The 26,348-nt window shown below is 41.6% G+C and overlaps 1 protein-coding gene across 8 annotated transcripts in view; it reads left to right on the top strand.

Annotated features, from left to right (window-relative positions):
- ARHGAP24 (Rho GTPase activating protein 24) overlaps nt 1-26,348 on the top strand; it is a 184,033-nt gene that overhangs the window by 143,100 nt on the left and 14,585 nt on the right. For 7 of the 8 annotated variants that reach the window (XM_085546765.1, XM_085546764.1, XM_015861771.3 and 4 more), the window contains 2 exons: nt 12,370-12,492; nt 23,218-23,425. In XM_085546765.1, coding sequence (XP_085402891.1) covers nt 12,370-12,492; nt 23,218-23,425 — 331 coding nt within the window. Of the gene's footprint in view, nt 1-12,369; nt 12,493-14,185; nt 15,597-23,217; nt 23,426-26,348 lie in introns of those variants that run through there. The other variant, XM_015861772.3, reaches the window with a different exon arrangement.

Raw genomic sequence — 26,348 nt, 5'->3', positions numbered from 1 at the left:
GAACTGACCTGTCCTTCACCCAGCCCCTGGTGGCAAATTCGTCTCCTATCTGCACTGCGGTGTGTGTTGTGCAGTTGTGGAAGTTGCACTTAAATGTTGAGAGATCTGCGAGTGTAGTTACGTGACTAAGCATAATCTGCTTTCAGGAAGAAAAGCTATTAAGCTGCAGAAATCTTATTAGCAGTCCTGAATGTTAGACCTTGGTATTAGAATTTAAATTGCAATCTTGGTGTGTTTCAGTTCATCAGAGTTATTCAAGGCATTCTTGTGAGAATTATGCCTACATATTAAGAATGCATAGTGACATTTAGTTTAATATATGAATTAATTACGTCTGGTTGTGTTTACCACTCTGACTGTACCATTACATTTCCACCACCGTTCTGAATTAACATAGTCTTTCCCCTCAGATCATGCTGCCTTTTACATTTTCTTTTCTCTGGAATGTTGTTTCTTTGTAATTACTTTATCAGCATTTAAAGAGTGTTTCCTCTCAGAATAACAAGTAGAGGAAGGCACCGGGCAGTTTGTCCCCATTTTGCTAACAGAGCATCCAAATCTGCCTTGGGCTGCTTCCTCCCTTTAACAGGTGAACTCTTTCTCCATCCCAGGTTACCACTCCCAACAGATAAGCTTCAGAGAGTTACGTGGCTTTAGTTACATGCAGGGTGTCCTCTGGTCTTTGTGTTCCTTTTGAATAAGGTTTTTCTCCTCGAAATAAGAATAATAACTATAAAGTAAATAAAAATGCAACAACTTGGTGGTTGAGCATTACTGAGCATTGTGGAGCCGTGCAGTCCCAGAATAATTTGTATTGCTGGACATCAGTTGGTATTCTGTTTAAGATACAAGGAGCAAAGTGATATTTCTCTGTTTTAATAGCCATAAGCAACTTGTTTTTTCTTCTTTTGTGAGGTTTTAATTTTGGATGAAGAATTACTGCATAATTCTTCTAGGAATACATGTACACTCTACTTCAAAAAATATCAGAAAGCACCTGGTGGTGATGGGTTTGTGGGCTGGTGGTTGGACTCGATGATCATAGTCATCTTTTCCAACCTTAATGATTCTGTGATTTGATGATAATGTAGCATGTTGTGAAACTGTGATCCTGTTCACCTTGCTTATCAGTGAATGCATTTGCAGTAACGTATTCACAGGGGATGCAGAGGACACAGTTCCAGGGACTCTGCTTAAAAAAATTTCAACATTCAAAGTGACTTTGTATCCTGTTAAATGTTTTCTTGATAGTTTGGAAAGTGGCAGGGGAGGAAGACTCCTGCAAAGGAAACACAGCCCAAGAGATTAGATCATGCTGCTTTTTCCAAAGCTGTGCAACAGATTTTTCTGCTTAAGGCTTTGAATAAATTATTTGCTTTTTAGATGCTTTTATTGTCATATTCATGATTTAAAAGAGCATGGCTCTGCTGGTGCATTGTTTGTCACTTAAAATACCCCACTCCTGATGGTGTCTCACTGCCTGGTGAGTGCCTTGGCATGCTTCAGCGGGGCTCAGCCAGTTTGGTTTGGATAAGCATCAGAGAACTTGTGTTCTCCTCAGGATTTCTAGAAACGATATGGAAAACCTTGTGAGGGGAAGTGCTCTCACATGCTTTCTGGTATTTGGCAGTTTGAGCTGTGACACTGATTCTGGGAGAGTGTTCTTGAGATACCAGAGACACCTTTCCAAAATATCCCCTGGAGTTTGGCAACATCTATACACAGCACAGTGTGAGATCTTGGAGTTTCCACTTCATTTGGAATGGGATGTTTAGGTGATGCATTTAATCATAGGATCACCAAGGTTGAAAAAGACCTCCAAGATCATCCAGTCCAACTATCCACCTATCATCTCCCTGGCAGACAGTTTTCTCTTACTGACTTCCCCCTTACTACATCATTCCTTTGTCTCTTGTTATATAGGTTACTTTGATACTCATTCTGTATGGTTTGAGGCCAGTTGCTTGCTGTGTCTGTCTATAATGCACATCACAACAAAAATAATCCATACCCTCCATATGGAAATAGTGTATATTGTATATACTATGGTGCATATGCTATTACCCATAATGTATAGTAATCTGACAGTGACTAGTAACCCTTTGACAGAATTTTCTAAACTTTGCCAGAGCACATGAGAGAATTTAATTTTCATCAAAAGAATGTATTTTGCCATGGAATAATGTGCGCTTCATGAGAAGGTCGGTGATTACCTGATGGATAGATGCTGCTTTTCCAATGTTTGCTAGCATCTGCTGAGTGTGGCAGCTTTGGTTAATTCTTTGTTGGTGCCAGATTGTCACTGATTCATCTTTTCACACTGTCAGATTAATTTCTTCCACAGACCTAAGGAAACATGTCAAAAATAGATAAGAAATGCCTAATGGTTGTATCCCATGTTTGACATGTACTGTCATTACTTAATTATCATAGACTCATAGATACTTAATTATCACAGACTCATAGAATTATTAAGGTTGGAAAAGACCGCTATTATAAAAGCTTTCTTTTCTAGTAGGAAAAATCAGTTGTTTGAAATAGCTTTTTTTTGTGATTAAGAATTATTTACTTTGTATGCTTAGTGATATTTCTGAAGGAATGAATAGTGTGTAGATACTTCAGGGATATGTTTTCAACCACTAGGCAATGAAATTGCTAATGATGACCTGTGGATGTCTCAGTGTTTGTTATGCAGCCCAGAGCAGCCCAGGAAACAATGAGCCAACATTTGTCTGTACAAGTGGACCCATAAAGCAAACATGCAGGCATACTGCCATGGAACCTTGCACAAAAAGCTGACAGGAGTATGCCCGTGTGGACAACTTGAGCAAGAACTAGTATTTCCACAGTGATTCACGTCATCTCTGAAGGCTCTTCTAGGATAGCTTGGATGAATTGCCTCTTAGCAGTTCTTCCTCTTTGCCATAAGAACTTGTGGTGCCTGGTTCAAACCTAAAGGCCCAGCTGCTTTTTTAAACTATACCACAGGAGCACGCTTGTGGGTTCTTGCAAATGGAATGAGGATCTGGCAGGCAAAACCAGTGCTATGAGAAGCTGAAGCTGTGCTGGTCACAATAGCAGTGAAATCACCAGCTAGGCCAAAAATCTTTGCTAGGTGCTTTCTGACTATCCCATTGGTGCACTTCTGAGGGAAAGAGGCAGGAAACAAACAGTCTTAAGCAAGGAAGCCAGTGTTGGAGTTGTGTGAATTTATGAGATGTTGAGCACTGTTTGTACCGTGCAGATAACTGATGCTTGGTGCCTCTTCTTTGAGGAAGGCTGCACTTGATATAGAAATCTCAGAAGCATTTAAAGGACTGAAGAATTGCGCTGATAATTCATAAAGTGATGCTGCTTCTGTCTGAGGTCATGCCGAGCTGATAGCCCAAAATGGTGCTAAGAGGCACAGTGTTCCTAGAGAGGTTTGATTACCGAGAACTTAGGAAACAAATGTCCTGAACTGATGACTAAAACCTTCTGTTGCTTCAGATAAGCTACACGGTCATATGCAGAGGCGTAATTCTCTATTAGCCTTCTTCAGAATAACTTATTTTTGCTTTATTTTCCGAACAGCTAAAACATGGCATTGCATTCTTAAACAAGTATAATGAAATGACATGTATGTGCAATATATATTTGCTCTGTTAGCATATTGGTATCCTTTGGGTTGTGTATCCATGCCCCAAAGAGCTATTATTTTCATCTGTGATCTAATTAGAAGTCAAATATTGGCTGAATTAACAAATTGCTCTGTGCAGAAATGAAGTATGTTGAGCATAACTCAGCACAAACTGTAAAGCACCATTCCCAGAATGTGAAGAAGATAAGAAGTGAAATTGCTTAGACACTGATCTCTCTGCTCTCAGGTGATAGCAATAGAACTCAAGGGAATGGCATGGAGCTGCAACAAAGACCAGCATGTGCGTGTGCTCTTTTTTCTCCTTTGTCTTTAGAAGCAGATTTAGTTTATCTCTGTATCTATTTTCAAGTTACATAATGGTCATTTTGGATGTCCAACTTGAGAAACTTCAAAGAAGGTAATTATTGTCAAATGATAGGAGTGCAGTTAGTTATCTTTAAGATGTGTCACATAAGTCAGAGAAAGTTGTGAGTTAGCTATCATCTGTATTCTCTCAGGATAAATCAGTCATAGCAGATAGCAGCAGAGGGACCTATTAAATCTTGCCTGACCACTGATGCTTGATATTATGACCCCCCAAGACCTCTTCCAATTACTTGAATATCTTGATGCCATCTCGGCAAGTCCTACTCAAAGCCCTCTTTTTCCACAAATTTTAACAGATATAGGAAGTAGCAAGTAAAACAGTAATTTTGGACAAATCAGAGAAGTTTAATTTGGGAAATTGTCTGTAAACTCTGTAGCAATATTGCAATAATCAGATGGCAACCAATGTGCAGACAAAGCAGTGGAACGTGGAACCATTTCTGTAGTTTTGTCTGCCTGCTCAATGTGCCCAGCAGCTGAGACCTGGCTGCAGAAAGCCATTCCTCTCTTGGTTATTGGAAATCAGATCTAAAAATGATACTGCCCAATGCAAAGGCAGCAGAATTAAAGTAGTAAAACATTTCAGTGACATTGAAAAACCCATGTTCCTTTTCTGTTTCTGCTGTCTGCAAGCATCCAAGGAACAGTCAGAAGGGAAACGTTCTCCTGTTGTCTGCATCCCCAGGAAACAATGGACTGAAGTCAGAGGAATGTGAAAACACTCACAAAGTTGGACATACTCTCTCTTCTAATTCTTTTTTTTTTTTTTTTTTCTTCTTTTTAAATAAGGCATTGACAACATGTTTTTATATCCTCCATGTTTCCAAATTTTCACTATAATGTTCCATGTTTTTAATTGTTTATGGAATTTGGCTTTAATCTTTACTTTCACGAGCTCATGATTTCATAGAAGGGCTCTTTATGGTGTAAATGTGCACGTGTAAGTGGGTTCTGCAATTCTTTTTTTACAACAGGATCGATGCTGTGTATTTCTCAAATACTGGTGGTGTGGAAGAATGCAGAGGAGTGGATTACTTGTGGCTTTTCAAAAAATATTTTCCATGTCTTGATGCAAAAAGAACCAATGTCTGGTTCCATTGCAAGAGACAAAGAATGAGAAGCCTTTCTGAAAAGTGATATCGAGTGCAACTTTTGTAGTTCCATCAAACTATTTCAATCCTTAGCTCTGCTAAGCACTAACAGTTTGCCAAGACCAGGTAACATTGTAATATACATTTTGCTGGAAAATTAGAAAATTTCTTATTAGTGCCTGGCTCTATATTTGCAGTCATCTGCACTGAGAAAGGTTATGAAAATTTGACTTGTGTCCTGGGCAGCTGTTGGCCACCCTGCCCACAGCAAAAGGTTGGAGCTCGTTGGTCTTCAAAGTCCCTTCTAAGCCAAGCCACTCTCTGATTCAATGACATCTGTCCTTTTTGCCTCCATCTATCTGCTTCTGTATTGGCTTCTCCAGTATTGGCTGTATAGGCAGAAGAGTCTGATTTCATCTCTGTGTGGCTGGAAAAGATGTCGAAGAATATTTTTTGCTGCAGCAGTTTCACAGCAATTCAGTGTAAATAAGTAGATTCACTAATGGTTGTAGAGAATTCCATCAACAATTCTGAAGACAGCTGAAAGCCACAACAGTAGAACAGCAAAGATGACAGTTCAGACTTCATTTTACATGGTGGGGATGCTGACAACATTGGAAAACACTTTCTGGAAAGCTGCAAACTATTCTCAGCAGAGGAAAACAGGCATGCCTCTTACTTCCACATGGCACTGATTAGCTGGGAAGGCAGTGATGTGTGGTGCTGCTCTGAGCTGGCGAAGCATAGTGCCGTGAAGGGACTGACATGATGAGATGAGCTTTTAATGCAGCCTGTAAACAAAATGTTCTGGCTCCTGTGCTCTGAGCAGGAAAAGAGATGACATGTTCAAGTGGGAATGGCATGAGGGCAGAGGGAGAAGTTAGCTGTGCTGGCACCAGCATCTTGGTTAAAGGGGAGTGGGGAGGAACAGACACAGCAAAATATGTAATGTGTGGGGTCCGTGTCCAAAGATGAGGGAGTGAACTGAGAGACTGACTTGAAGCAGAGGAGAATTTCAAACTGGGAAGAATGGAAGCACAACAAAAGCGAGAGGAATAGTGAGACCCATGCCTGCAAAGAGAAAGTGCTCTGAAAGAGTACGTGCATGAGAGATGCTTTAAATTCTTACCTTTCTTTTTCCTCTTACATTTTTCTAACACGGCTATGGCTTCTGATGAGCAAGAATCACAGCTTGTTACTTAAGTACTTAAGCAATAATTATGTTAGGATAAAGGATACTGCAGCTGTGCAGTACACAAAACGCTCATGTATGGCATGTGTTCATGCTCTTATTGTGTGTGATGTCTTCTGTAAAACCTTTGTAGACACATACTGCAGTTGTAGCCCTGCAGCAGTGCTGAAATCTCCTGCACAGGCTATTCATCATTCTACAGATGGTGAATAAATTTCCTGAACTTAATTTCAGGTATCCAACAGCAGCTGATTCATAGCTTCATGCAAACAGCTCCTCCTCTTGAAAACCTCCTGCTGTCTTTCAGGCTTATGCTGTAAGTAGGGAAATTGTGATGGAGCACAATGCCCACCAGGGAATGTACTTCTGTTAGCAGTCTTCTGCCATTTAGCTGCTTAAATTAGCCAGCAGCCTTTACTCTTAAAAGCAAGTATGCACAAAAAACCCAATAGATCTTTAGTGCAGAGAACTGCTATTCAAGGTGATTAATGCAAAGATCAGGTTAGATGCTATCAGCAAAAAGTGTGGGATTTTTTTTGTACTGAGGTATTTAAAAAGCAATATCTTCATTGTTGGCTGGTTTACAGATTCTTAATTCCTCTCTTAAGGAAAATGGATTAGTTTTTTTGTGAAAAGAAAAATTAAATAATGCCCCTGATATGGCTTGGAAGTAAAACAACATCGAGTTTGATAACTGTGTGTTTCAAAGCCATGGTTCTCAGAGGTGGTAATATTAGTCATTTAAAAGGTATAGGAACAATAGAAGCAAGCCTACAAATGGTCTCAATTTCCTTTCAGACTATAGAACAGAGGATATAACCCAGGGAGGATGTGGGTGCCCCATTCCTGGAGGTGCTCAAGGTCGGGTTGGATGCGGCCCTGGGCAGTCTGGTCTGGTGGATGGCAAGGGGTTGGAACTGGGTGGGCTTTAAGGTCTGTTCTAACCTAAGTCATTCTATGATATAATAGGACAGTCCTGAGTAAAACTGTAATGTGTCTTTTTCAGCCTAGCTTATTTCTGATCATCAAGGCTGTAGAGGCAATGCAACAGCATGATGACATTCACAGTACTGCAGTTGTTCTGGTATCTGCTCTGGTTTTAACAGGACAAACAATCGTGTTCTGTGGACAACCTTTTGAAAAACGTTTAGAATGTAATGGTGACCACTACTGTGTCATAAAACCCAGCCACAGATAGATCCATCTGTATAAAGATCAGCAGAATTCCCAATCAACATATGTTACGGAGACTTACAAAGCATACGGTATTTATTTTCCTACCGTCTCTTTCATTTTTGCAGTCTGGTTGATCATATATTATGAAAAATGGCTTTATGTTCCTTATTTCAATTATTGGTATGACAGTGTAGACTCAGTAGAAGCACTATTGAATACATACAGCATAAGCAAGGCTTTGAGAATTAAAAATGAAAAAATCTAGTTATTGTCTGCAAGCCTTGTATTATATCTGCATAACCATAAAGCTGTCCCCAGCTAATCTGCAGCAATTCCTTGTCTCTACTTCCTCCACACTGTAAGAACATACACATGGCTGCGTAGCCAGCACTGTGTGCAGACCGGTAATGCTGCAAGATTCAAGTAGATGTGTCTCTCTCCGTTATTCCTTTAAGTTACTCATCTGAGATACAGCCGTTGCTAAGCCTGATGCAGTGTAATAGAAGCCTTGAACTTATTTGCACTTGCCTTGAGGAAAGATTTCTCAATGAATCCTGGAGTCAGTAGGATATTAAAATCCTGTTAAAACACAATTACATCCAGGTGCTTAGCTCCTTCATTTTCCTTTGCAAATTTAAGCCCATGTTATATCCAAACCTTTAACAGTTAGATTTTTCTAATGGAACTGTTGGAATGAGTGCCTACTCATGGTTCCAGTCAGATTTGGAATGCGCAGGTTATGTGATTATAAGATGTAACAGTTGTCACGGAGTTTCTCGACTCGCTTACAGCTTCAGGATAGATGGAACCTGTAGTTGCTGGTGTCAGTCAGTGGAAGATACATATATGTATGGCTTTGAGCTGCCCTTAGGAGCTCACTGGGATGTCAAGTCAGACAGTGTTACTTAAGAAAAAGTGATCAGTGTTGATAGCAATGCTGGGTAATCATTGTTTCTGTTTTGTTCTTAAAAAGGAGTTTCTTTAGGGAAAAAAAAGTCTAAGGCTGTTAGTTTTGGTCTGTGCTACTCTGGTATCCTCTACCATTTTGGTTTAAAAAAACTGAATACAAATTATGTAAAATGGAAGTCAGTGGAGTAAACGCATGTGGGTTGTTTTTTTTCCAGAGAAACACCATAACGTGTCACTTACCATATAACTCGTTTGCCACATGGGGAAGACTTAAGATGATGAAGATAGGAGAGTGTTATGAATTCTTTGGTAATTATTCCTGTGTTGCTCATGAAGAAATACTTGCTGTAGTCCTGACCGGGAAGTACAAATTAATGTTATACATTTGAGTGGTGAAGAGAGAGCATGTCTGCATCATTGTACTCCTTTCTAAGTGTGGCTGCGCTCAGAAGGTTTATGCAGAACACACATATGATGTATATGTTCTGGTTTGCAAATGGTATGGAATATCAGCTGTGCCAGACTGGGACATCCACCTTAAAGGCTGTTACAGCTCAGAGGATTCAGCTGATACAAGGTGTGGGGGAGAAGAGGAGGGCATTCCTTAATGCACCACGGCAGAAGTAGTGATAGATGGCCATAGCTGGAAGAGAATTCCAGACCACAGGGTGACCTGAAGTACCCAAAAGACAGACAATCTACAGGAAAAATACCCAAAGGAACCCTCAGGCAGGGTGTTCAGAAATTTGTCTGAATATCAGCTCCCAAGTATTTTTGTATGTATATAAGCAGTTTGACTTGTTTTATCTTGCTTTTTGTCAGTTGAAGAGTGGCTAGGAGTTTCTTTTTGAGTACCACATAGAGATACATTCAATATATTCTTTGAAAACTTTTTAGCAGATCAAAATTTTACAGTTCAGCATTTTACTGAGGCATGAAAAATGTAGACGACAAATGTGAAGCATCCAAGCAGGAGGCTGTGTCTGAAGCAAAAGCAGCAAATTCTGCTGCAGAGCCAGTCTGCTTTCCGTTCTCTTTCAGTTCTCATTCTCAGCTTGAGGGTTTCTGAATCTGTGGCTACAATGAAAGCACAAGGGAACTTGGAAATTGGTCTCCCAGTTTCTTTTTCTTGGAATGTGAATATTCGTTTGAGGTTGGCCATGACATTCTCGGCTCAGAAAAATCAGATTAATCCTACTTTTTGATGTTCCTCCTGGGAAATAAACAAACTTTTAAACAGATGGTATGAATTTAATCCCTTTGCATTCCTTTCTCAAGGATGCTGGAACTACTGTTTGTGAGAAATGCAAGATGCTTCCAAAATGACAAGCAAATACTTGATTTTAAGTTGAGCCTCAGTTTATTCAGGTAGAAAAAAGGTGTTGGGGTAGAAAGGAAAAGACTCTTAAATGTCTTGCTTGACTTTTTTTTTAAGCTGAACGAATTCACATTTGATAAGAAGCAGCTGAGCTGTTGAGCCCAACACTCCAGGAAACAATCACCCTTAAATTTGGTCACCACATCCTTATGCTTTTCCGATTGTGTCGTGGAGCTGCATGAGCAAATGCAGGCTGTTCCTGTTCGTTTCCCCTGTGGAGTGGATCCCTGCAGGAGCTGACCTCTTCCTCTTCTAATTGTTTTTTTCCGGTTGGTAGCAGGAGTTCTTAAAATACCTCTTCTCTTATATCAGAGCAGTGCTGGCTTTGCACAGAGCTGCACCCAGCATGGGGCTGATCCTGCTCAGGAAGGCAGCAGCAGTCTGTACTTACCGGTTACTGAGCTGCTGGTGGAGGCAGGAGGTGGCATTTGAGAACCTGTACATCACTGCTGGTGCAGAAGGACGGGTAGAGGGAGAAATCCAACCTTTTCTAATTGGAAGCTGCACCATGGCATTGTGTGCTTTCACATTTTCCACTCTGAATGGATATCCTGGGTGGATTTATTCAATAAATGTACTTCATTTCTGATGCTGCCAAGAAAACAGATTAGGGATTGGTAAGGTCTGTAGGAACAAAAACGTGTTATTACATTGTAGTTTTGAGAAGCAGATGGGTTCCATGTATTTTTGGCAACTGCCAGAGGCTGGAAGAAACAGGATGTACACATCAATTGTGTAAACAGCAGCTTTTCATCTTGAGTATGTCAGAGTCGACTTCTTTGATCAGGTACACTGAGTTCTGCTCCTTCCAGGCCTGTAACACCTGCAACATAGTGAGTGGAAAAGATGAAACAAAGCTGAGTTCGTATTCCAGCCCCCTGAATTGACCACAAGCAGCCTGCAACCCACAGCATTCTGTGTTTCTTGTGCTTGGTCTGAAAGTGCAGGAAGGGGAACGTGGCAAACAATCTAGAGCTATACAACAATACAGGTAAAATATATTATGATCTTCAAGTCCACAGGAAAGGATTAAGGGTACATATGTACATCTAGTGGACTACAACATCAACTCCATTTTCAAGCTGAGGCACTTAATGGCAGTATCTGTGGTACGAATGGATATCTCATTTTTCTGAGATGTTGTTTTGCTCATTCTCCATTATAGTGGTAACCTTAATGCTATGTGGAGGGAAAATAACCCGAACCCAAAACACAATGCAATCACAGAATTGTAGGGGTTGGAAGGGGCCGCTGGAGATCCCCCAGCTCAAACCCTTCTAAAGCAGTTAGCACAGGAAAGTGTCCAGGGGGTCTGGAATGTCTCCAGAGAAGCAAACCACAACCTCACTGGGCAGCCTGTTCCAGTGCTCTGCCACCCTCATAGGAATGGATTTCTTCCTTGTGTTTGTATAAGTACAAGTTTTATCAGCTACACAAACAACATGGCTACGATGCAGGCTTTTTCTCAGTACTTTGCTTATTGCTATTATAATTAATAGACGTGACAATATATTGAGACCTTTTGTTTGTGTGTCTATTTTTGCATCTTTCCAGGATGAAAACTTGTCAAATAAGCTGAGTTCAGGAGACTGTGTCACGTCTACTCATTGCGTTTGAGTGTGAGATCTGTCTTGGCTTCAGTCAGGTTGCCTACATAAAAGATAGAGATTGGATGTATGTTTTCAGGGTTGTCTGTGACATGCTGCTATTAGGGATGCTGATGCTTCCTTCTCCCCATATCCTCATTCTCCACTTACATGAAAGATGGAGCAGAGCCACCCACCCATGTTTTGTACCAGTTCCTATGCTAGCATCTGAATATATTCCAAAAAAGAATATACATGCTGTTTTTCCTATAGTGTTGGCACTTAAAATAGGTTCATTGCTATCTTTAACAGTGACTGAGGAAGAAAAGGAGTGTTTTTCCGGCTTTCAGACAGTGGCGTGTTTCAAAATACATTGTACTCCAGGTTATTGCATTACCCTTTTGGATGCTGTTTGGGGAAATACACGCTGTATGAATAGCTGCAATTTGTAGAAAATGAGGGTTTTCCTTTGCCTCCAAGTTCAAGTTTAATCTTCACTAGGGCCGTCCAGAAGAGCAGGCTGTGCTGTGCTCACTGCTAGTAACAGCTGCTTTCCCTTTGGAGAGTCGCAGCAACACTATGGTGTATCAAATGTCATTGCTATGAATGTGACTTGCTGCGTTCCTGAGAATAAAAAGAGTCCTTGCTGCTTGCTGAAAGCACACTTACACATTTAGCTCTCTCTGCGTTTATTCTCTATGTCATAGTATAGTGGCTACTGCAGCACTTCCAGCGCATATATCAAGTTACAGATTAGTGCAGGCCCTGTGGCTCTTGGAACAGCGTGTGTTGTTTACCGATGACATTTATCCTCTCACTTCCTTTTGGAAGCACGACAGTTTCTCGTTTTCTGATGGGGGATGTACTTGCAGGACCTTCTCTACATGCCATGGTTGACAATAAACACTCCAGTGTGCAGTGTCTGCTTGCCATGGAGCTGCTGTTACTCCTTCCAGCACTCAGATTGGCAGAAGCTGGCTTGACAGGAAAGCGGAATGGTTGTTCTAAAGTGCTGCAATCTTCTCTTGCAGGAGGAGACCGAGAGCGGATGACAGCTAATCATGAGACGTATCTTCTTATGGCGAGCACGCAGAATGACATGGAGGATTGGGTGAAGTCCATCCGCAGGGTTATATGGGCGCCATTTGGAGGAGGTGAGTCAGTGAGCAAACACGCAAGGCTCCCGGCTGCACAAAGCTTGTAGGATGCATTTTGTTCTCCATCAGTCACAGAGTTGGAAGAGTAGTATCAATCAATCAATCGATCAATAAAAGTGGAACCAGACCATTGGTTTAACTTACAGAGCATCTATCAGGCATTCTCCTGTGCAGAGAGCTCAATTGAAATGCCAGAGCTACTACTCTTGGTAGGGATGGCACGTTACCAATATGAGGGATGCTGTCACAGAAAATGGGCCTATGAAATCAGCTTTTCTCTGGGAGAACTAGGGCAGTTCCTTTGGTCACCAGGTAGAGGACTGCCCATGTTTTTCTCAAATGCTTGTTATGAGAATCTGTCAGTGATTCTGTTGGATGGGGCCCTGGGTAGCCTGAGCTGGTGTGGGCAACCAGCCCATGACAGGGGGGTTGGGGTCAGGTAGGCTTCAGGATCCCTTTCAACCCAAAGGTTGAAACCTATTTCATGATTCTACTGCAGCCAAACAGCAGCATACACTACTGCTGTGATATAAATGTGTCAGTACCTAACAGAAGTGCATTTTTCATAGAGAGAAGCTAACTACACGCTGTATGCTGCTTCCACCTGCATAAAACTGCTCAGTGACACACAGTGGGTCAAGGCAGCCCTGCAGCACTGAGTGGTGGGGTGCTGAAATCTGGTGAAGCTGCACTTCTAGCCCAAGTCTGCACACACAGGCTGTGACAAAGCTACAAATAGAAACCAAATCTCACAAGTCCTGACCCCACGTTTTCTTCATCAGCCCCTCATTTGCTTTTATAGGGCAAGAGCTATTTCTGGTTTGCAGCTGGGAATCTTTCCAGCCACCATGGAAACTCATAGGATACCTTCATTGTCATAGGAACGTGTAATGCCAGTTACTGAGAGAAGTACCTGACTGAGGTGTCTGCACTCTGATCTGCATAAAGAAAGGGAAGACTGCAATCCTTTAATTACTGCTTAAGTTCATTTGTAGTTAACATACCTATCAAAATGTTGTTTTTCCCTATGGGATATCTTATCTGTGATTTCAGAGTTAAGTGTACTGGGAAGTGAACAGTTAACTCCTGGAAAAGGTGAGAATAGGTGGAAGATAATTTTGGGTTTAGTGTTTGTGGAGAAGGTCTGGCTGTCCTTACATGGAAAAATCAATGTCATGGGAGGTGTCACCGCTAAATCTGTGCAATAGAATGTCTCCCATTTCATTAATCATTGATTATTTGATATTGTAAGTATCCTAAGTCATAACAAGCCCTATTGATTGTTCTGTAGTTACATATGGGTGGACATGCTGATATTTTTATTACTCCTTCCTACACGATCATGCCTGCTGCTGCTCTGTAACAGCCTGATCCTGTTGTAGAAGGGTTCCTCTGGCTTCAGGTGTTTAGGAGCTTGTCCACCAACAAGTACATAAAATAATTGCAGACAGTGAATTAATCAAATTCTATATTCTATTCCTGTTCTGTAACTGTTGCCTAAATTTCAGCACTAGTAAAGCATGGTAGTCTGCTGTCATACAAGTCAAGTGCCACTTCCACAAGCAACATACTTGAATTTTCTGGTTCTTTTAAGTGCTGAAAGCAAATTGTGTGTGCGTTCTGTGGATATTTGTGAGCTGTGGTGAGCCCCCAGAGCTTAAAGTCTGTCTAGCAGTAGGAAAGGACTCCTAGTATCAGAGCAAGGATTGCTGTAGATGATTAACCGTATCATTACAGTGTTATTTGTTAACCTGTGTTAGAAGGGAGGAATGAGCAGGGGGAGGTGGGAACCTAGTAAGGTGTTCAGAAACAGCCTGTTGTCTGGGTTTTTTTTTAAATTTTTGGGGGTTCTTTTTGTTTTGTTTTTGTATTGAAGAGCAATGGGGAACTGTGGAAAAAAATCTGGCATGGAAAAGCAGTGTAAATGAGGCAGGGCATGCAATGCCTGTTTGCACTTGAAATTCCTCTCCTGATTAGACGTAGAAAGGCAATTTTTGCAGAAGGGAAAGGCCTGAGCTCGAACTGCAGAGCCTGCAGCCACGGGGGAGGGAGGAGGCGAGGAGTGCAGCGCTCGGGTCTGGCAGCTCCTGCGGAGCCAGGACGCAAGCTGCCGCTGCCTCGAGTCAGCCCAAAGTCATCCGGCAGAGCAGGGAGCTGCGCTGCAGTACAGCCCTCCTCCCCGCACCTGCTGCACGCAGCGGCGCTGGCTGCCATCGCCCGGCGTGGGAGCAGGAGGCAGAGTGGAGCATCCCCGCGTGTAGGCACGTCTTCCTCGCAGCAGCACGGGGTCTTGCTGGCAAGGATGTACTCATGCCGCATCTGACGTCCTTCTCCCACGAGAGCTCCTGGTGGTTCGAAGGCGAGCGAGTAAGGAGCCCACGCCGACGTCAGGGATATAAAAGGCGCTTGGAGAGGAATCCGTGATGGACAGAGAGCCTTTAAGGCGAAGGGGCCACTATTTCTGCTCCTCAGCTGCAGGGCTTATAGGAACCAGCGAGGAGCATTGCATCCCAGAGGACCCTTCAGTGGCCTTTCGGGTATTATTCTCCCCTTTCTCCTTGCACATCGCAGAGCACTGACCTTGTCCTGTGAATCTGGAGTCTCTGCCTCCCGTTCTGGCCAGGAGGAAGGAATCTTTCTGCATCTCTCTGTACCGGCACTTCAGTCTGAGTGGAAGATAGATCTTTCTGCTGAAACTCTTTTGTTGTGACATTGTATAAGAGACGGTTGTCTCACCGCAGGAAATAAACGAAAGGAAACAGAGAGACGGAAGGAAATTGTTCCCCAAAGCCAAACTGAAGCGGGGAAGTGAACATTAAAATTACTTCAGGCTCTCTCTGGCAGCGAGAAGACTGTTCATCTCTGGCTGCAGAGGAAAATGCACTGCTTCAAAACTCCTCAGCAGTCAGTGAGGATGAGCAGTCGCGTTGTTTCTGGATGCAGCTGCTAAAGGAGATCTCTGCAGGGCCGTGGGGCTCCGGCCTGTATGATGCCTGAAGACAGAAATGCCGGAGTCCGCAGCCCTGGTGCCTTAGCGGCACCTCCTTTCCTCCCTAAAACTACTTACAGGAAAATTAAGCGGTGCTTTAGTTTCCGTAAAGGTAGGTCTGCTCTGTCCCTGTGTTCTTATTGCTGGCGATGCCAAAAGTCGGGGGCTGCGTGTGCAGGCAGATGAGAACACTCAAACAAAGGGCACGAAACAGTGCAGATGCTGACATTTCATGAATGATTTATTTTCCTCTTTGTTCGTTTGTTTGTAGTTGGCCAGCTGATGCTGTATGCTCTGTGGAATAACCCATGGATGGGCCGCCTCAGTGAGGGAGCTGGAGACAAGGTTATTGGAGAGCCTGTGAGCAAAAAGCAGGGAGAGGAGCTGGGGGTTTGGAGCTGTGTTGCTGAGTGCTACCACTTTGGCTAGCAAAATATTGAGAAAAGGAGTGTGGGTTTGTATTTTGTGTATGTGGGAGGAGTGGTGAGGAAAGAGGGAGTAAAGGAGCAGGATAAATATGCACATATGTGTAGAACACCGAGTCCTTGGATTTGGAGATTTCTAATGGACTAAAGTGGATCCCTACAGTGCGCTGTCCTGCTGCAGCTGCTGCATTGCCAGTTTGCTGTGCTCTCCTGCAGTCTGCACTTGCCTTCCCACCTGCTGCAGGGAGGTTTATAAGGCCATTTTCTGCATTGCACATACACCTGTAGAAGCAGAGCATGGAGGAAGGCAGAGAGGCTATCTTTCAAAATATGTCATCTGGAAGGGAAACATACTTTTAGAGAGAGAGATACAAGTGATGATAAGGTGCTATGGTGCTGAGGCTGGAGGGGGGGACCAGAAACTGTGCGTGGCACTGAAAGCTGTCTACCCCCAAAACCTCTTTCCCTGAGGCCAGACCTTCCTTTGGTTGCTGGAGTTGAGACCCTCTGGAGGCTATTCAAGAGGACATGGATATGTCTGAACGTAGTGTGCAGGTGTGTTTCAAGGTGTTGGTGTCAATTAGAGCTGTCTGTGTGCTGTTTGTACTCTTGACTATTTGAGAAATGTTTTGAAGTTTAATACAGGAACAGGTAATTTTGCAGACGGCTGCCTTAGCCTCTCCAAGCAGAGCTTTAGCTGTTTATTATTTCCCCATCTGCTTTGACACACAGTCTCTTCTTGTCTAAAATCCCAAGTGAAGCTGCAGTGTTTTGGGCAGAGGATTGGATGAGAGAGGTCACGCTGCTAATTTGCTTTCCTCTAAACATCATTTATTTCAATTGCTTGCCTATGTACATGCTCTGTCAAGAGCATTGTCACGTGGCCCCAAGATCAGAGAGCTGCAGAATGCTGGTGTGCATGTTTAACGAGGTCTGTGTCCCACTGGAGACAGCAGAAAGATGAATATTAACTGGACATTACAGTGTTTTAACAGGCAAATTAGACCAATGGCACTGCTCTTAAAATTGGCTTCAGGAATTCTTCTAACTTCATTTGCAGGTTGTACAACTCACTGTAAAAGCAGGCAGAACCAGCCTTCTGCAGAATAAAACAGGCTGATTGGTTCTAAGCTGTGCAACACGGCACAGAAAATAAAATGAACAAGAAGGGCCATTGGCTGGTCATTGGAAGCACTGCATGATATTGTGCACTGAGGCAGAGATGCACCATTGACACAGTGCAAGGTATAGAACCTCTGCTGGAAATTCAGATGAAAGCTACATTGTGTTACACCCTGAAAAACAAAGTGTCACGAGATGTTTGGAGGTCACCTCAGTTATGAGAAATAGCCTCTCATTGAGTGACATCTGAACAGAGATACAGCCAGGAGTCTCTGAAGCCTTTTTCAGGGAAAGTGCTCTTTGTTTAAGTAGCACCATGGGAACCTCCTGCGGGAACATGCAGGGTGAGTGCAGAAAGGAATACCTGAGGGTGACTTTGCTGCTGCATGCAGGGGTGAGAACATTCAAGATGCAGCAAAGTGAGCCATTCCGGAGAAGGTGGTGCATTGGTCATGACAAGAGAAGGAGGTACAGGACCTGATCTGAGTGTGATGAGTTCCTGGTGGCATTTTACAAATCGCCTCTCTTCCTTTCCAGCATGTAGCTATTTCTGCTCTTTCAGAGTTGTATTTTTTCTGAGCAGTAACATCAGACGTGCAACTGTGCTAAGCTCCAGGATAGGGACCTCATCTATTGCCAGTGTCACATTGACGGTAGCATGGGAGAAGGCTTGTGGGTAAGAAAGAGTCAGGCAGGAACTAAATTCTGCCATCACTGTGTCTTGGTGTTTGTGTTTCCATTAAAAAGCTCTGTAGGGATGAAGGAAATACTGTTTGCCTTTGATCCATTCAGAGCAGCACTTCATACTGGAGAACAGCAGAGTAGAAAGCTGGTAAGAAACAATTTAGAAGTCCATACAAAGTGTTGCTGTATTCCTTACCTTGCTATTGAAGTCCCTTCACCTCACCTTTTCTATTTTCAGTGTCATTTAATTACTAATTTGAAGTTGAGGGATACCTAGAGTACTCTTCCAAATCCCAAGCTGAGATCAACTTCTTAGACCTTCACTGACCTTTTCTAGTCACTTAAACTATCAGCTTGTTTTGGAAAGAAGGAGGTTGTTCTGGTGCACAATGTGCGGACACAGTGTATGCTGTGATGGAGCTGTAGAGGCGGGTGGGATTTTTCAAGCAGTTGGCATGGAATGAGTTGCCAGAACTGCCACTTGTATCTCTTCATTTTCTTCTTATGGATCAGGAGCTTGGAGTCAACGGACTTGAGATGTGACCTCTTACTTTGTTCAGTAGAAACAAAAATCACAGTCTAATAGCATTCTTGTGTTTTAAAAACAAACTCTGAGTAAGTACCGTTGAACATACCCCAGTGCTTACACAACTCTTGAGCAGATAGAAACAGAATTTGGGTATAGCACTGTAATATCTTTCATCAGCTTTATGGAAGCTTGGAAATCCAGTTTCTCAAAAGGTTTACAAAACTTCTGCCACGGGAATGTTCTAGTTAATGAATAACCGGTCTGTGTGCCCTTTGCTATCATGTGATTTTCCTCTTTGATGTTATGCATGATCTTGGCTTAATTGGATGTAGCTTTAAGACCTACCAGGGCCTCCCTGGAAAAGCAGTTCTGTTGATTAAATCTAAAGACTGGTCAGAACTGGAAACAGGTACATTTACCTGCCATATTCCAGTTGTGGGGCAGACAAGCAAGCTGCTGCCATTCTGAATGTCAGGTTTTCTTGACACTCTACCCTTAGGATAAACCAAATCCATGGATCAGCACTTGTGTATCTGTCTGTATCTGGATTTTGGAGACTCTGAGATGTAGGAGAACTTGGATATGGATTGCAACATTGAGGGCTCTTTCATTTTCTTCATGTTTGTTCTTTAGTTACAGTAGTAGAAATGTTTTAAAAACAAACAAAAAACATAATGTGAAATTATATCTGTGGCTTTGGTCATGATGTAGTCTCCATATTTTGGACCATCTTTTCACTGCTTCACTATAAAGGAGTTGCTAGTATCACGAGGCATAGCTAATAGTGTTCATCTTTGCCTCTGCTAAGCACTATGTTAACAGGGTGTAACTACGCTTCATCAGAGCGTTGTCTTTGCTTTGTCATCTTAGTCCTTGTGAATCGCCAATCTGCAATATCTCTGTAGTAGTCACTTGTGATGTAAGAACCTGAGAAAGAGATGGTACAAGAAAAGGAACCTTTACAGGGCAAAGATCTTGGCTTTTACAGTAAACAGTAGAAAAGTCCAACATGAAACAAAAAGATGATGAACAAGATAAAAGTTAGGACAAAACCTGCGGAAGCAGTGTTGTCGTGTTTCTGCCACTTCTGCCCCTGGCAGCAGAGTACTTTTTCCATAAGGCATCAGCAAGTCTGTATTCAAGTCAATATTTATGCGGGCTTATCATACTCAACTCCTTTTGTGGCTAAGTGCTGCATTTATTTGGTGAGGAAAATATTTCCTTTGGAGAAGTTCAGTCTGCACTTCAAGATCAAGCAAAGCCTGCTTGAGACAAATGTCAAAGCCAAACAAGTTGGAGAACACCGAGTAGAGTAAATGGCGATTTTAGGAGCACTTAAGTGCATAACAGGGTGGTTTCCCATTGGTTTTCCACGAGACTGAGATCTTAACTTCAGCTTACTACGTGGTTGTCAAAATCACCAACTAGCTGTGGGATTCCCAAAGCAGAGAGTAGAGAGTCTTGTGCCTCTAAGGAAGTACAGTATTATCTCCATTCATACAGTAGGAGAGAAGTACAGTAGTTTCTCCACTCATACAGTAGGAGAGCTGAGTTTCTGAGGGTTAATCTGGAATGTGAGCGGTGGGGTGTATGGACCCCTGTGACCCTCAATTACGGATGTGACCAGATGGGATGCAACTGTGTTCTGAGGGTCATGTAGGATCTGCACCCAATCTATGTAATCTAGACAACTGCTGTAGTTATTCTGCTCTACCCCAGGGTCTTCTCAGCTATGAGTATTTTAAGTGCCTGAATTAAAAAGACCCAACATTTGTAAAGCATCTTGCATCCACTAGTAGAAACAGTTGAGTTTATACTTTAGGAAGCAAAAGTGGGATTACAGTGACATCACCACTCACTTCTCCATCACTCTAAATTCTATAGAATTGCTTGTTTTAAAGTTTTTTTTCTTCAGGATCTGTGAATTGCTGCTACAAGGCAGATCCAAATCAGTCATATCCATTTAAAGTACGTCACCTTTAGTATGTGAATCTGTTATTACTTTCTCTGTATGTTCAAAAATACTGGTTAGCTCAACGTACAGGCGTTTTAATGCTTTGTGGTTGCCAGCTCCTTTAAATGTACTGCAGCTTGTGTTGGGGTGCATTGGCAACTTATAACAATTTAGGCTTTTGGTTTTTTGCTCCCACTGCACAAAATCCTTTATTCTAATTTTATTCACTATGTATTAGACATGCTTTGAAAGCCAACGCTAAAAAGAAGGAAAAAAGGCAGAATCCCAGAACATGTATTAATATAAAGTTATGATGTTTTGACTGTGGTGTCATTACTGATAGGAGTTTCAAAGCAGTCTGCTAGGTTTGAGAACTTATTCTTTCTTCTACAAATTGCAGTCTGGTCTGCAAGTTGTACATTATTGAAAGGAATGTTAGCACGAAACGAAGAAAGTATGGTTAATGTGACAGAGCTTATTCATACTAATTTTACTGTCAGTGGATATGAGATGTAATTGTACATCATGTAATTGGAATATTTGTATTTTCTGCTGATCAATTTTGTTTGAAAAGAACTGAAAATTCTTAAATTAAAAAAAAAAACCAAACAACAACACAACAAATGAACAAATTCTATGTAAAATTCATATTCTATGACTGTATTTTCATAGGCCAAACTCAGGGGAGGTGGGCCAAATTCTGCACTGAGATATGGGGGAGCTGGAGCCCATGCTGAGTTTGGACAGGCAGAGGAAATGGTGTGTGTTTTGCTAGAGAAAGGGACAGTCTTGCAGGCAGCACAGAATCTCCTTCTCAGATTGTAAGAGAATATTGTGAGAATGGAGCCAGACTTCTCACAGTAGTGCAGGGGGAGAAGGAATAGAGGCCCTGGACATGCATCAAAACAAGGTAGTTTCAGATGGGATAAAGGAATGTTTTTCACAGTTACAGTCAAGTATAGGAACAGGTTGCCCAGAGAGTCTGAGAACCATTTTTGAAGCTGCCACGTGCCGTTTCCTTCATCTGCCCTTTGAACTGTGCCACGGAAGGCTCAAGTGATAAAGGATTGATGTTCAGTGGAGCTTTTCACATCATCACATTATTGAAAAATGATGTAGATGAGTTTCAGTGTATGTAAATGTGCGCTTATTTTTAAAGGATTTGTTTCTTTTAACAATATCTCAGAATGCCTGGACTTGGAAAATTTCAGATTTCTAGGTGGTGATTTCTGATCTGATTTCCCTAAAGATGCTACATCTTTGGATGAAGGTCTTGGGTGCCATCCCAAATGCTTTGAAATCACCAAGTTCCTGTATTCACACTGGTTGTTTAACTTTCAGTAAATCGTATCCTTAATTATACTTTGTTTAGAAAGAGGGCTTAGAAAGTGGAGGGATTGAGGGTTTCCTCTGTGTTGGCCAGCAGAAACCCTTAAGTCAGACAGATATAGGAAGTCCAGATTCACTTAATACTCTTGCCATGCCCACAGGGAATTTGCAGGAGATTAGGGAGGAATGGAAGAGGTGGGAAAATGCGATATTGTCTGACAGTGTGAAGAAGCTGAGCTTTATGGACACCAAATATTTCACTTAAATACAAACCCCAGACCCTCAGGATGGATGGCTGACAATTTGCTGCCTGCTCACTTGGAACATCCTGGAGCACATGCACGATAACTTTCACTTCAGGGACAGGCATGAGTTATCATTTCTTTTGTTGCAGAAAAATCGTATGCATTGAAGGTAACTCTGGAGAATGTGCTTCAGTCTGCATCCTGTCCTAGCTTGTGGTTACTTGCTCATGTCTGCCAATTTGGGAGTGAATTAAGTTCTTGGGATGAGAGGCAAATTCAGTGAATGAAGTTCTTGGGCTGAAAGGTCAATTCTGTGTTTCCTTTAGAAAAAAAAAGAAAACAACTCAATTCCTCTTCTTAAATACTTTTAAGTTGGTACAAACTTTGTGCTCAGCGAATGGCAGAATTAGTCTTACTGCTTTTCTTTTGCCCCCATCTCTCCTATTTTATGACATTAGTAATTGCAAAAGGAGTCTTTCAAGTGTAGGAAGTTATTTGGTATTTAGTTTCTTATCATGGCTGCCTTAGAACAGCTCATTGTGCTGCTATATATAGAAAATGAATTGCCTTACTCCAGCCCCAATTCTTGTCAACAAATGGTCTCGAGGGAGAGCTTCCATCACAGATGATATGCCTGAATGTTGCTGTGATAATACCAGTGATGGCTGGCTTGAAATGGAGGGAAAATAATTACCAAACATTAAGTGTCTTTCCAGTGCCTGCAATGATATCCTCAAATCAGGGTTGAAGTTGATTTTTTCAGTGAAAATCCGTGTTCTGCTGAGGTTAAAGCCAAATGCTTGTTTCCTGCAGTTTGTCTGACGTATTTCACCTTTCATTTCATGATATATCTTTTTTCATACACCATTTATAGTTGCTGAAGTGATGATGCAGCTGGTAAATTATAGGAATGATCTTTGCCTAAGTGGTGAATGTAATTGATGGTTTGGTTCAGAACAAATGAAATCCCAAGTTATATTTATAAATCTTTTTTTCTTCTGCGTGGAATGATAATGTTTATATGCCACCGAACCTCATGTGGAAACTACTGAATTTTACAGATGTAATTAGACATGACCAAAGGAAATGGTGATATGCATCACTTTTGACTCAGCAGTTTTGTGACAGAAAATCCTATTTAGAATATATGAGTTTTGTCCCTTTGGTGTAAAAAGAAAACAAACCAAAAAAACAACCCAACCAATCATTTACAGTTTACTTTTAATTTATCTTTCAAAATAATGTTTTGTAGCATTGTTGCAAAATATGTTTCCGTTGTATTTCTGTCAGGGTATCAAATGTGAAATGGAACAATTTATCCTTAAGAGAGGGGTGGATTACTGTCCATGCATTGAAGTGAGCTTTAGATCTCATGGGTTGCAGAAGACAAAGGCTCCTGATGTTGTTTAGTGAATCACAACTGAGGCTTGCCTCTCTTCACACAGGTATTTTTGGCCAGAAGCTAGAAGACACTGTCCGGTACGAGAAGCGATATGGGAACCGCCTGGCTCCCATGCTGGTGGAGCAGTGTGTGGATTTCATCCGACAGCGGGGGCTGAAGGAAGAAGGCCTCTTCCGACTGCCTGGGCAGGCTAATCTTGTCAAGGAGCTCCAGGATGCATTTGACTGTGGAGAGAAGCCTTCTTTTGACAGGTAAAATCTGGCTGTTACAGTTTTTCTTCATATTTCCTGTTATTAATGTTGAAATTTCTTTTTTTTTTCTTGACTTCGAAGTTTAATTTCAAAGCATTTCTGGAGAGGTTGCATTTAGGAATTGTATCGTGAATGTTTAGGATTAATTGAAAAGCCTTGATCTTGATACCATTTGAAATGCAGAGGTTTAGTCAGTTCTGCAGAGGAAGAAGTTGACCAATCACCAATTGTGATATGTTACTTATAAAACTGAAGGTCGCGGTGACCATACTAGTAAACCTAATTGGTTTTGAGGGTCCAGGTCCAACTTGTGTTCCAGTATTTATATAATTTTGCAAAGCTGATAAGAACTTTATGAGCCAAAAAACCCAGTACACTCCTGTAGGTGGCTTCAATTTGCAAAGTCAATATTTTGTGTAAATTCAGCTCTCCTGCCATGAGCACTGATAGCAGTAGTTTGTGTATTCAGAGGGTGCAGTCAGAGAAACAGAACCCAGGGATTATGAATGCCCCAATCCCTTTATTAAACTCTGTATTTAGAGTTTATATGATGTTAATGAAATTCCTGTTAAAAGCACTGTCAAACAACTGTTGTCCTTGATTTGTGCCTTAAGTAACACATGTAAATATACTTCAAAAATGGAATTGTGCTCCTTCAATCCCACTGAAGGCCTGAACTGCATTAGGAGGAAGAAACAGAATACATTTATTTTTTGGGACCTTTGACTGATAGTAGTACAAATAACAGGAAGAAAAGCACAGCTTGATCTTTTAGTGCAGAAATATGCCACAGTATGAACCTGATTGCTGGAAAATGTTTACCTCCTTACCCTCCCTGCTGCTCTGAAGTGAGCAAATTTGATATGTATGGAGATATGTGTTTTTCACAGATGCACAGAAGGCAGACATCTGTAGCTCACTTTTATCTTGAACAGCTTTCTCAGTTTTGACCCTCACTGTTATAAATGGCAAAAGTTTATAATGCCGTGGAAAGGAAAAGTGATTGTTTTCATTCAAGATTCATTAATTACACATCAGACGTTGAGAGTTAGGATGACTGACTAGAAAACAGTTCTATGGTTCAGGAGGATTCTAGGAAGTCTGAGTACCATGATCGAGCTGTGGATGTCCAACCAGATGACCTGTAAAGGTCCCTTCCAACTCAAATTACTCTGCAATTCTGTGATGTAATTGTCTTAACTGGTCACCATTTGTAGCATATTTACGGACTGTTCAAATACTGCCTAACAGTAGAATATTACAGTAACCAGACACTGTTTGGATATATTTTCCTTTCTTTGACGTTAAGCTAAATACTGCTGGTCATATCCTCAGCATAATCTTTACTGCAGATACAAGTGGGAAAATGCCAGGGGCTAAAGAAACCAGTAGTTTATTTTGTTTTCAAGTGTTTGTAAGCCATAAGATTGTGGCAGAAATGCTAAGAACAAACTGCCCCCAGGCTCCAGGAAGATGATGCATTGAACACCCCACTGAGAGGTACAGCTTGAAAGAAATACAGAAGGTCTGTCTGTTTCAAACAGATGAGACCAGGGGTGAACTTGCATAATTATTATTTTTTGCCAACTTATTTAACAGCGTCTGTAGCACACACTAATGAGACCCAGGTATAGGCACACCAGTTGAACTTTAGCAGATGAAATGGAGGAATGATTGTACGTGCCACTGCTAAGAAGTAGGCATGTGATGTCTACTCTGGTAATGAGAAACCTGAGCAGGAGTTACCTTTAAATAACAGGTACTGCAGTGGTCCTTCTGAAGCTAAGGATTTATAGAACACCAGCTTTTTATACCTGCATATCTTGGTTCTTTTTCTGGTTCTGATTTCCCATTCAAATCTGGAGATTATCTGTGACTGTAGCAAGTGGTATCAGAAGTCAGATTTAAGTTCTGCTCTCACCTCTGCCACTGTGCACCTTCTTTTATTGTACAATCTTTTGTTACAGTTGTATGCTTTTGGAAGTGGAGTCGGTTCCACAGTAGAGTGCTGTTTGGATTTGGGTAGCCTTTCTTTTTGTTGTGCTGAACAGCAGCATGATCTCCAGGTTTGGTGGAATTGGTATGGCAAGCTGAGCTCTTGAATGTGTGTCAAGGTGTGTCCCTTCTTAGTTCCTCTTATGGAGTTTGAGATGTACTGTGTTTATTTTGTAATTATCAGTTTGCAAGATGTACCTGGGTTTTGTTTCTTAATCTCCCTTCCCTTATTCAGATGCATTGATAGTAATAAAGAGTTAGCATTTAGAGCTTGGATGACAGTTTTGTTTGATGGGACAAGGAACAATGGAATCCAGGTCACGCTTACATAGCAGTCCTGGGTCACTGGCTCTGATTGGGACAGAGTCTAGCTGCTGCTGGTCCTGGAAGTCATACAAAGAGCTGATGTTTGAGTAGTTTGCCATTTTTCATGGTGACATTTTTTCTACATTTGGGTGCACATAAGTGAAACAAAGGCTTGTAACACATGAAGTCACTGTGAAATACATATGTACATGTGTATGGGTTTCCTTATGAAATTAAAATATTATTAATTAAATACTATTTTAAATATTATTAACCCTTCTCTTCCTTATGTTGCTTTTGCTTATTCAGTAAAAATACAAAGCCTGTTGTAGAAGCAGGAGGAAAAATGAAGGTAAGGTTTTATGACTAGGATTAGTGCTCTTTCAAAATTTTGCCTCTCTTTTCAGATACTGTTCTTGAAACACCTTATGGGCACAGGAAGATGAAATTCAGATTCACAGATGTCTTTTTCTGTCCAGTAACCTTGAGGTAGCTGCTGTCCGCAGTTCTATGGACACCCTGCCCTTCTTCCCTCCTGTGCTCCTCCTGTCTGTGCTCATTTAACTAAGATAAATGAAGCAGAAGGAGCATGGCATGTTTTAAATAAGTAAACCAGACTTGT

The sequence above is a fragment of the Coturnix japonica genome, chromosome 4, assembly GCF_054131305.1.
Source record: "Coturnix japonica strain WE chromosome 4, WE-NBRP24, whole genome shotgun sequence".
NCBI lineage: Eukaryota > Metazoa > Chordata > Aves > Galliformes > Phasianidae > Coturnix > Coturnix japonica.
The sequence above is the reverse complement of the archived record's forward strand: the minus strand, read 5'-3'. Positions and strand labels throughout refer to the sequence as shown.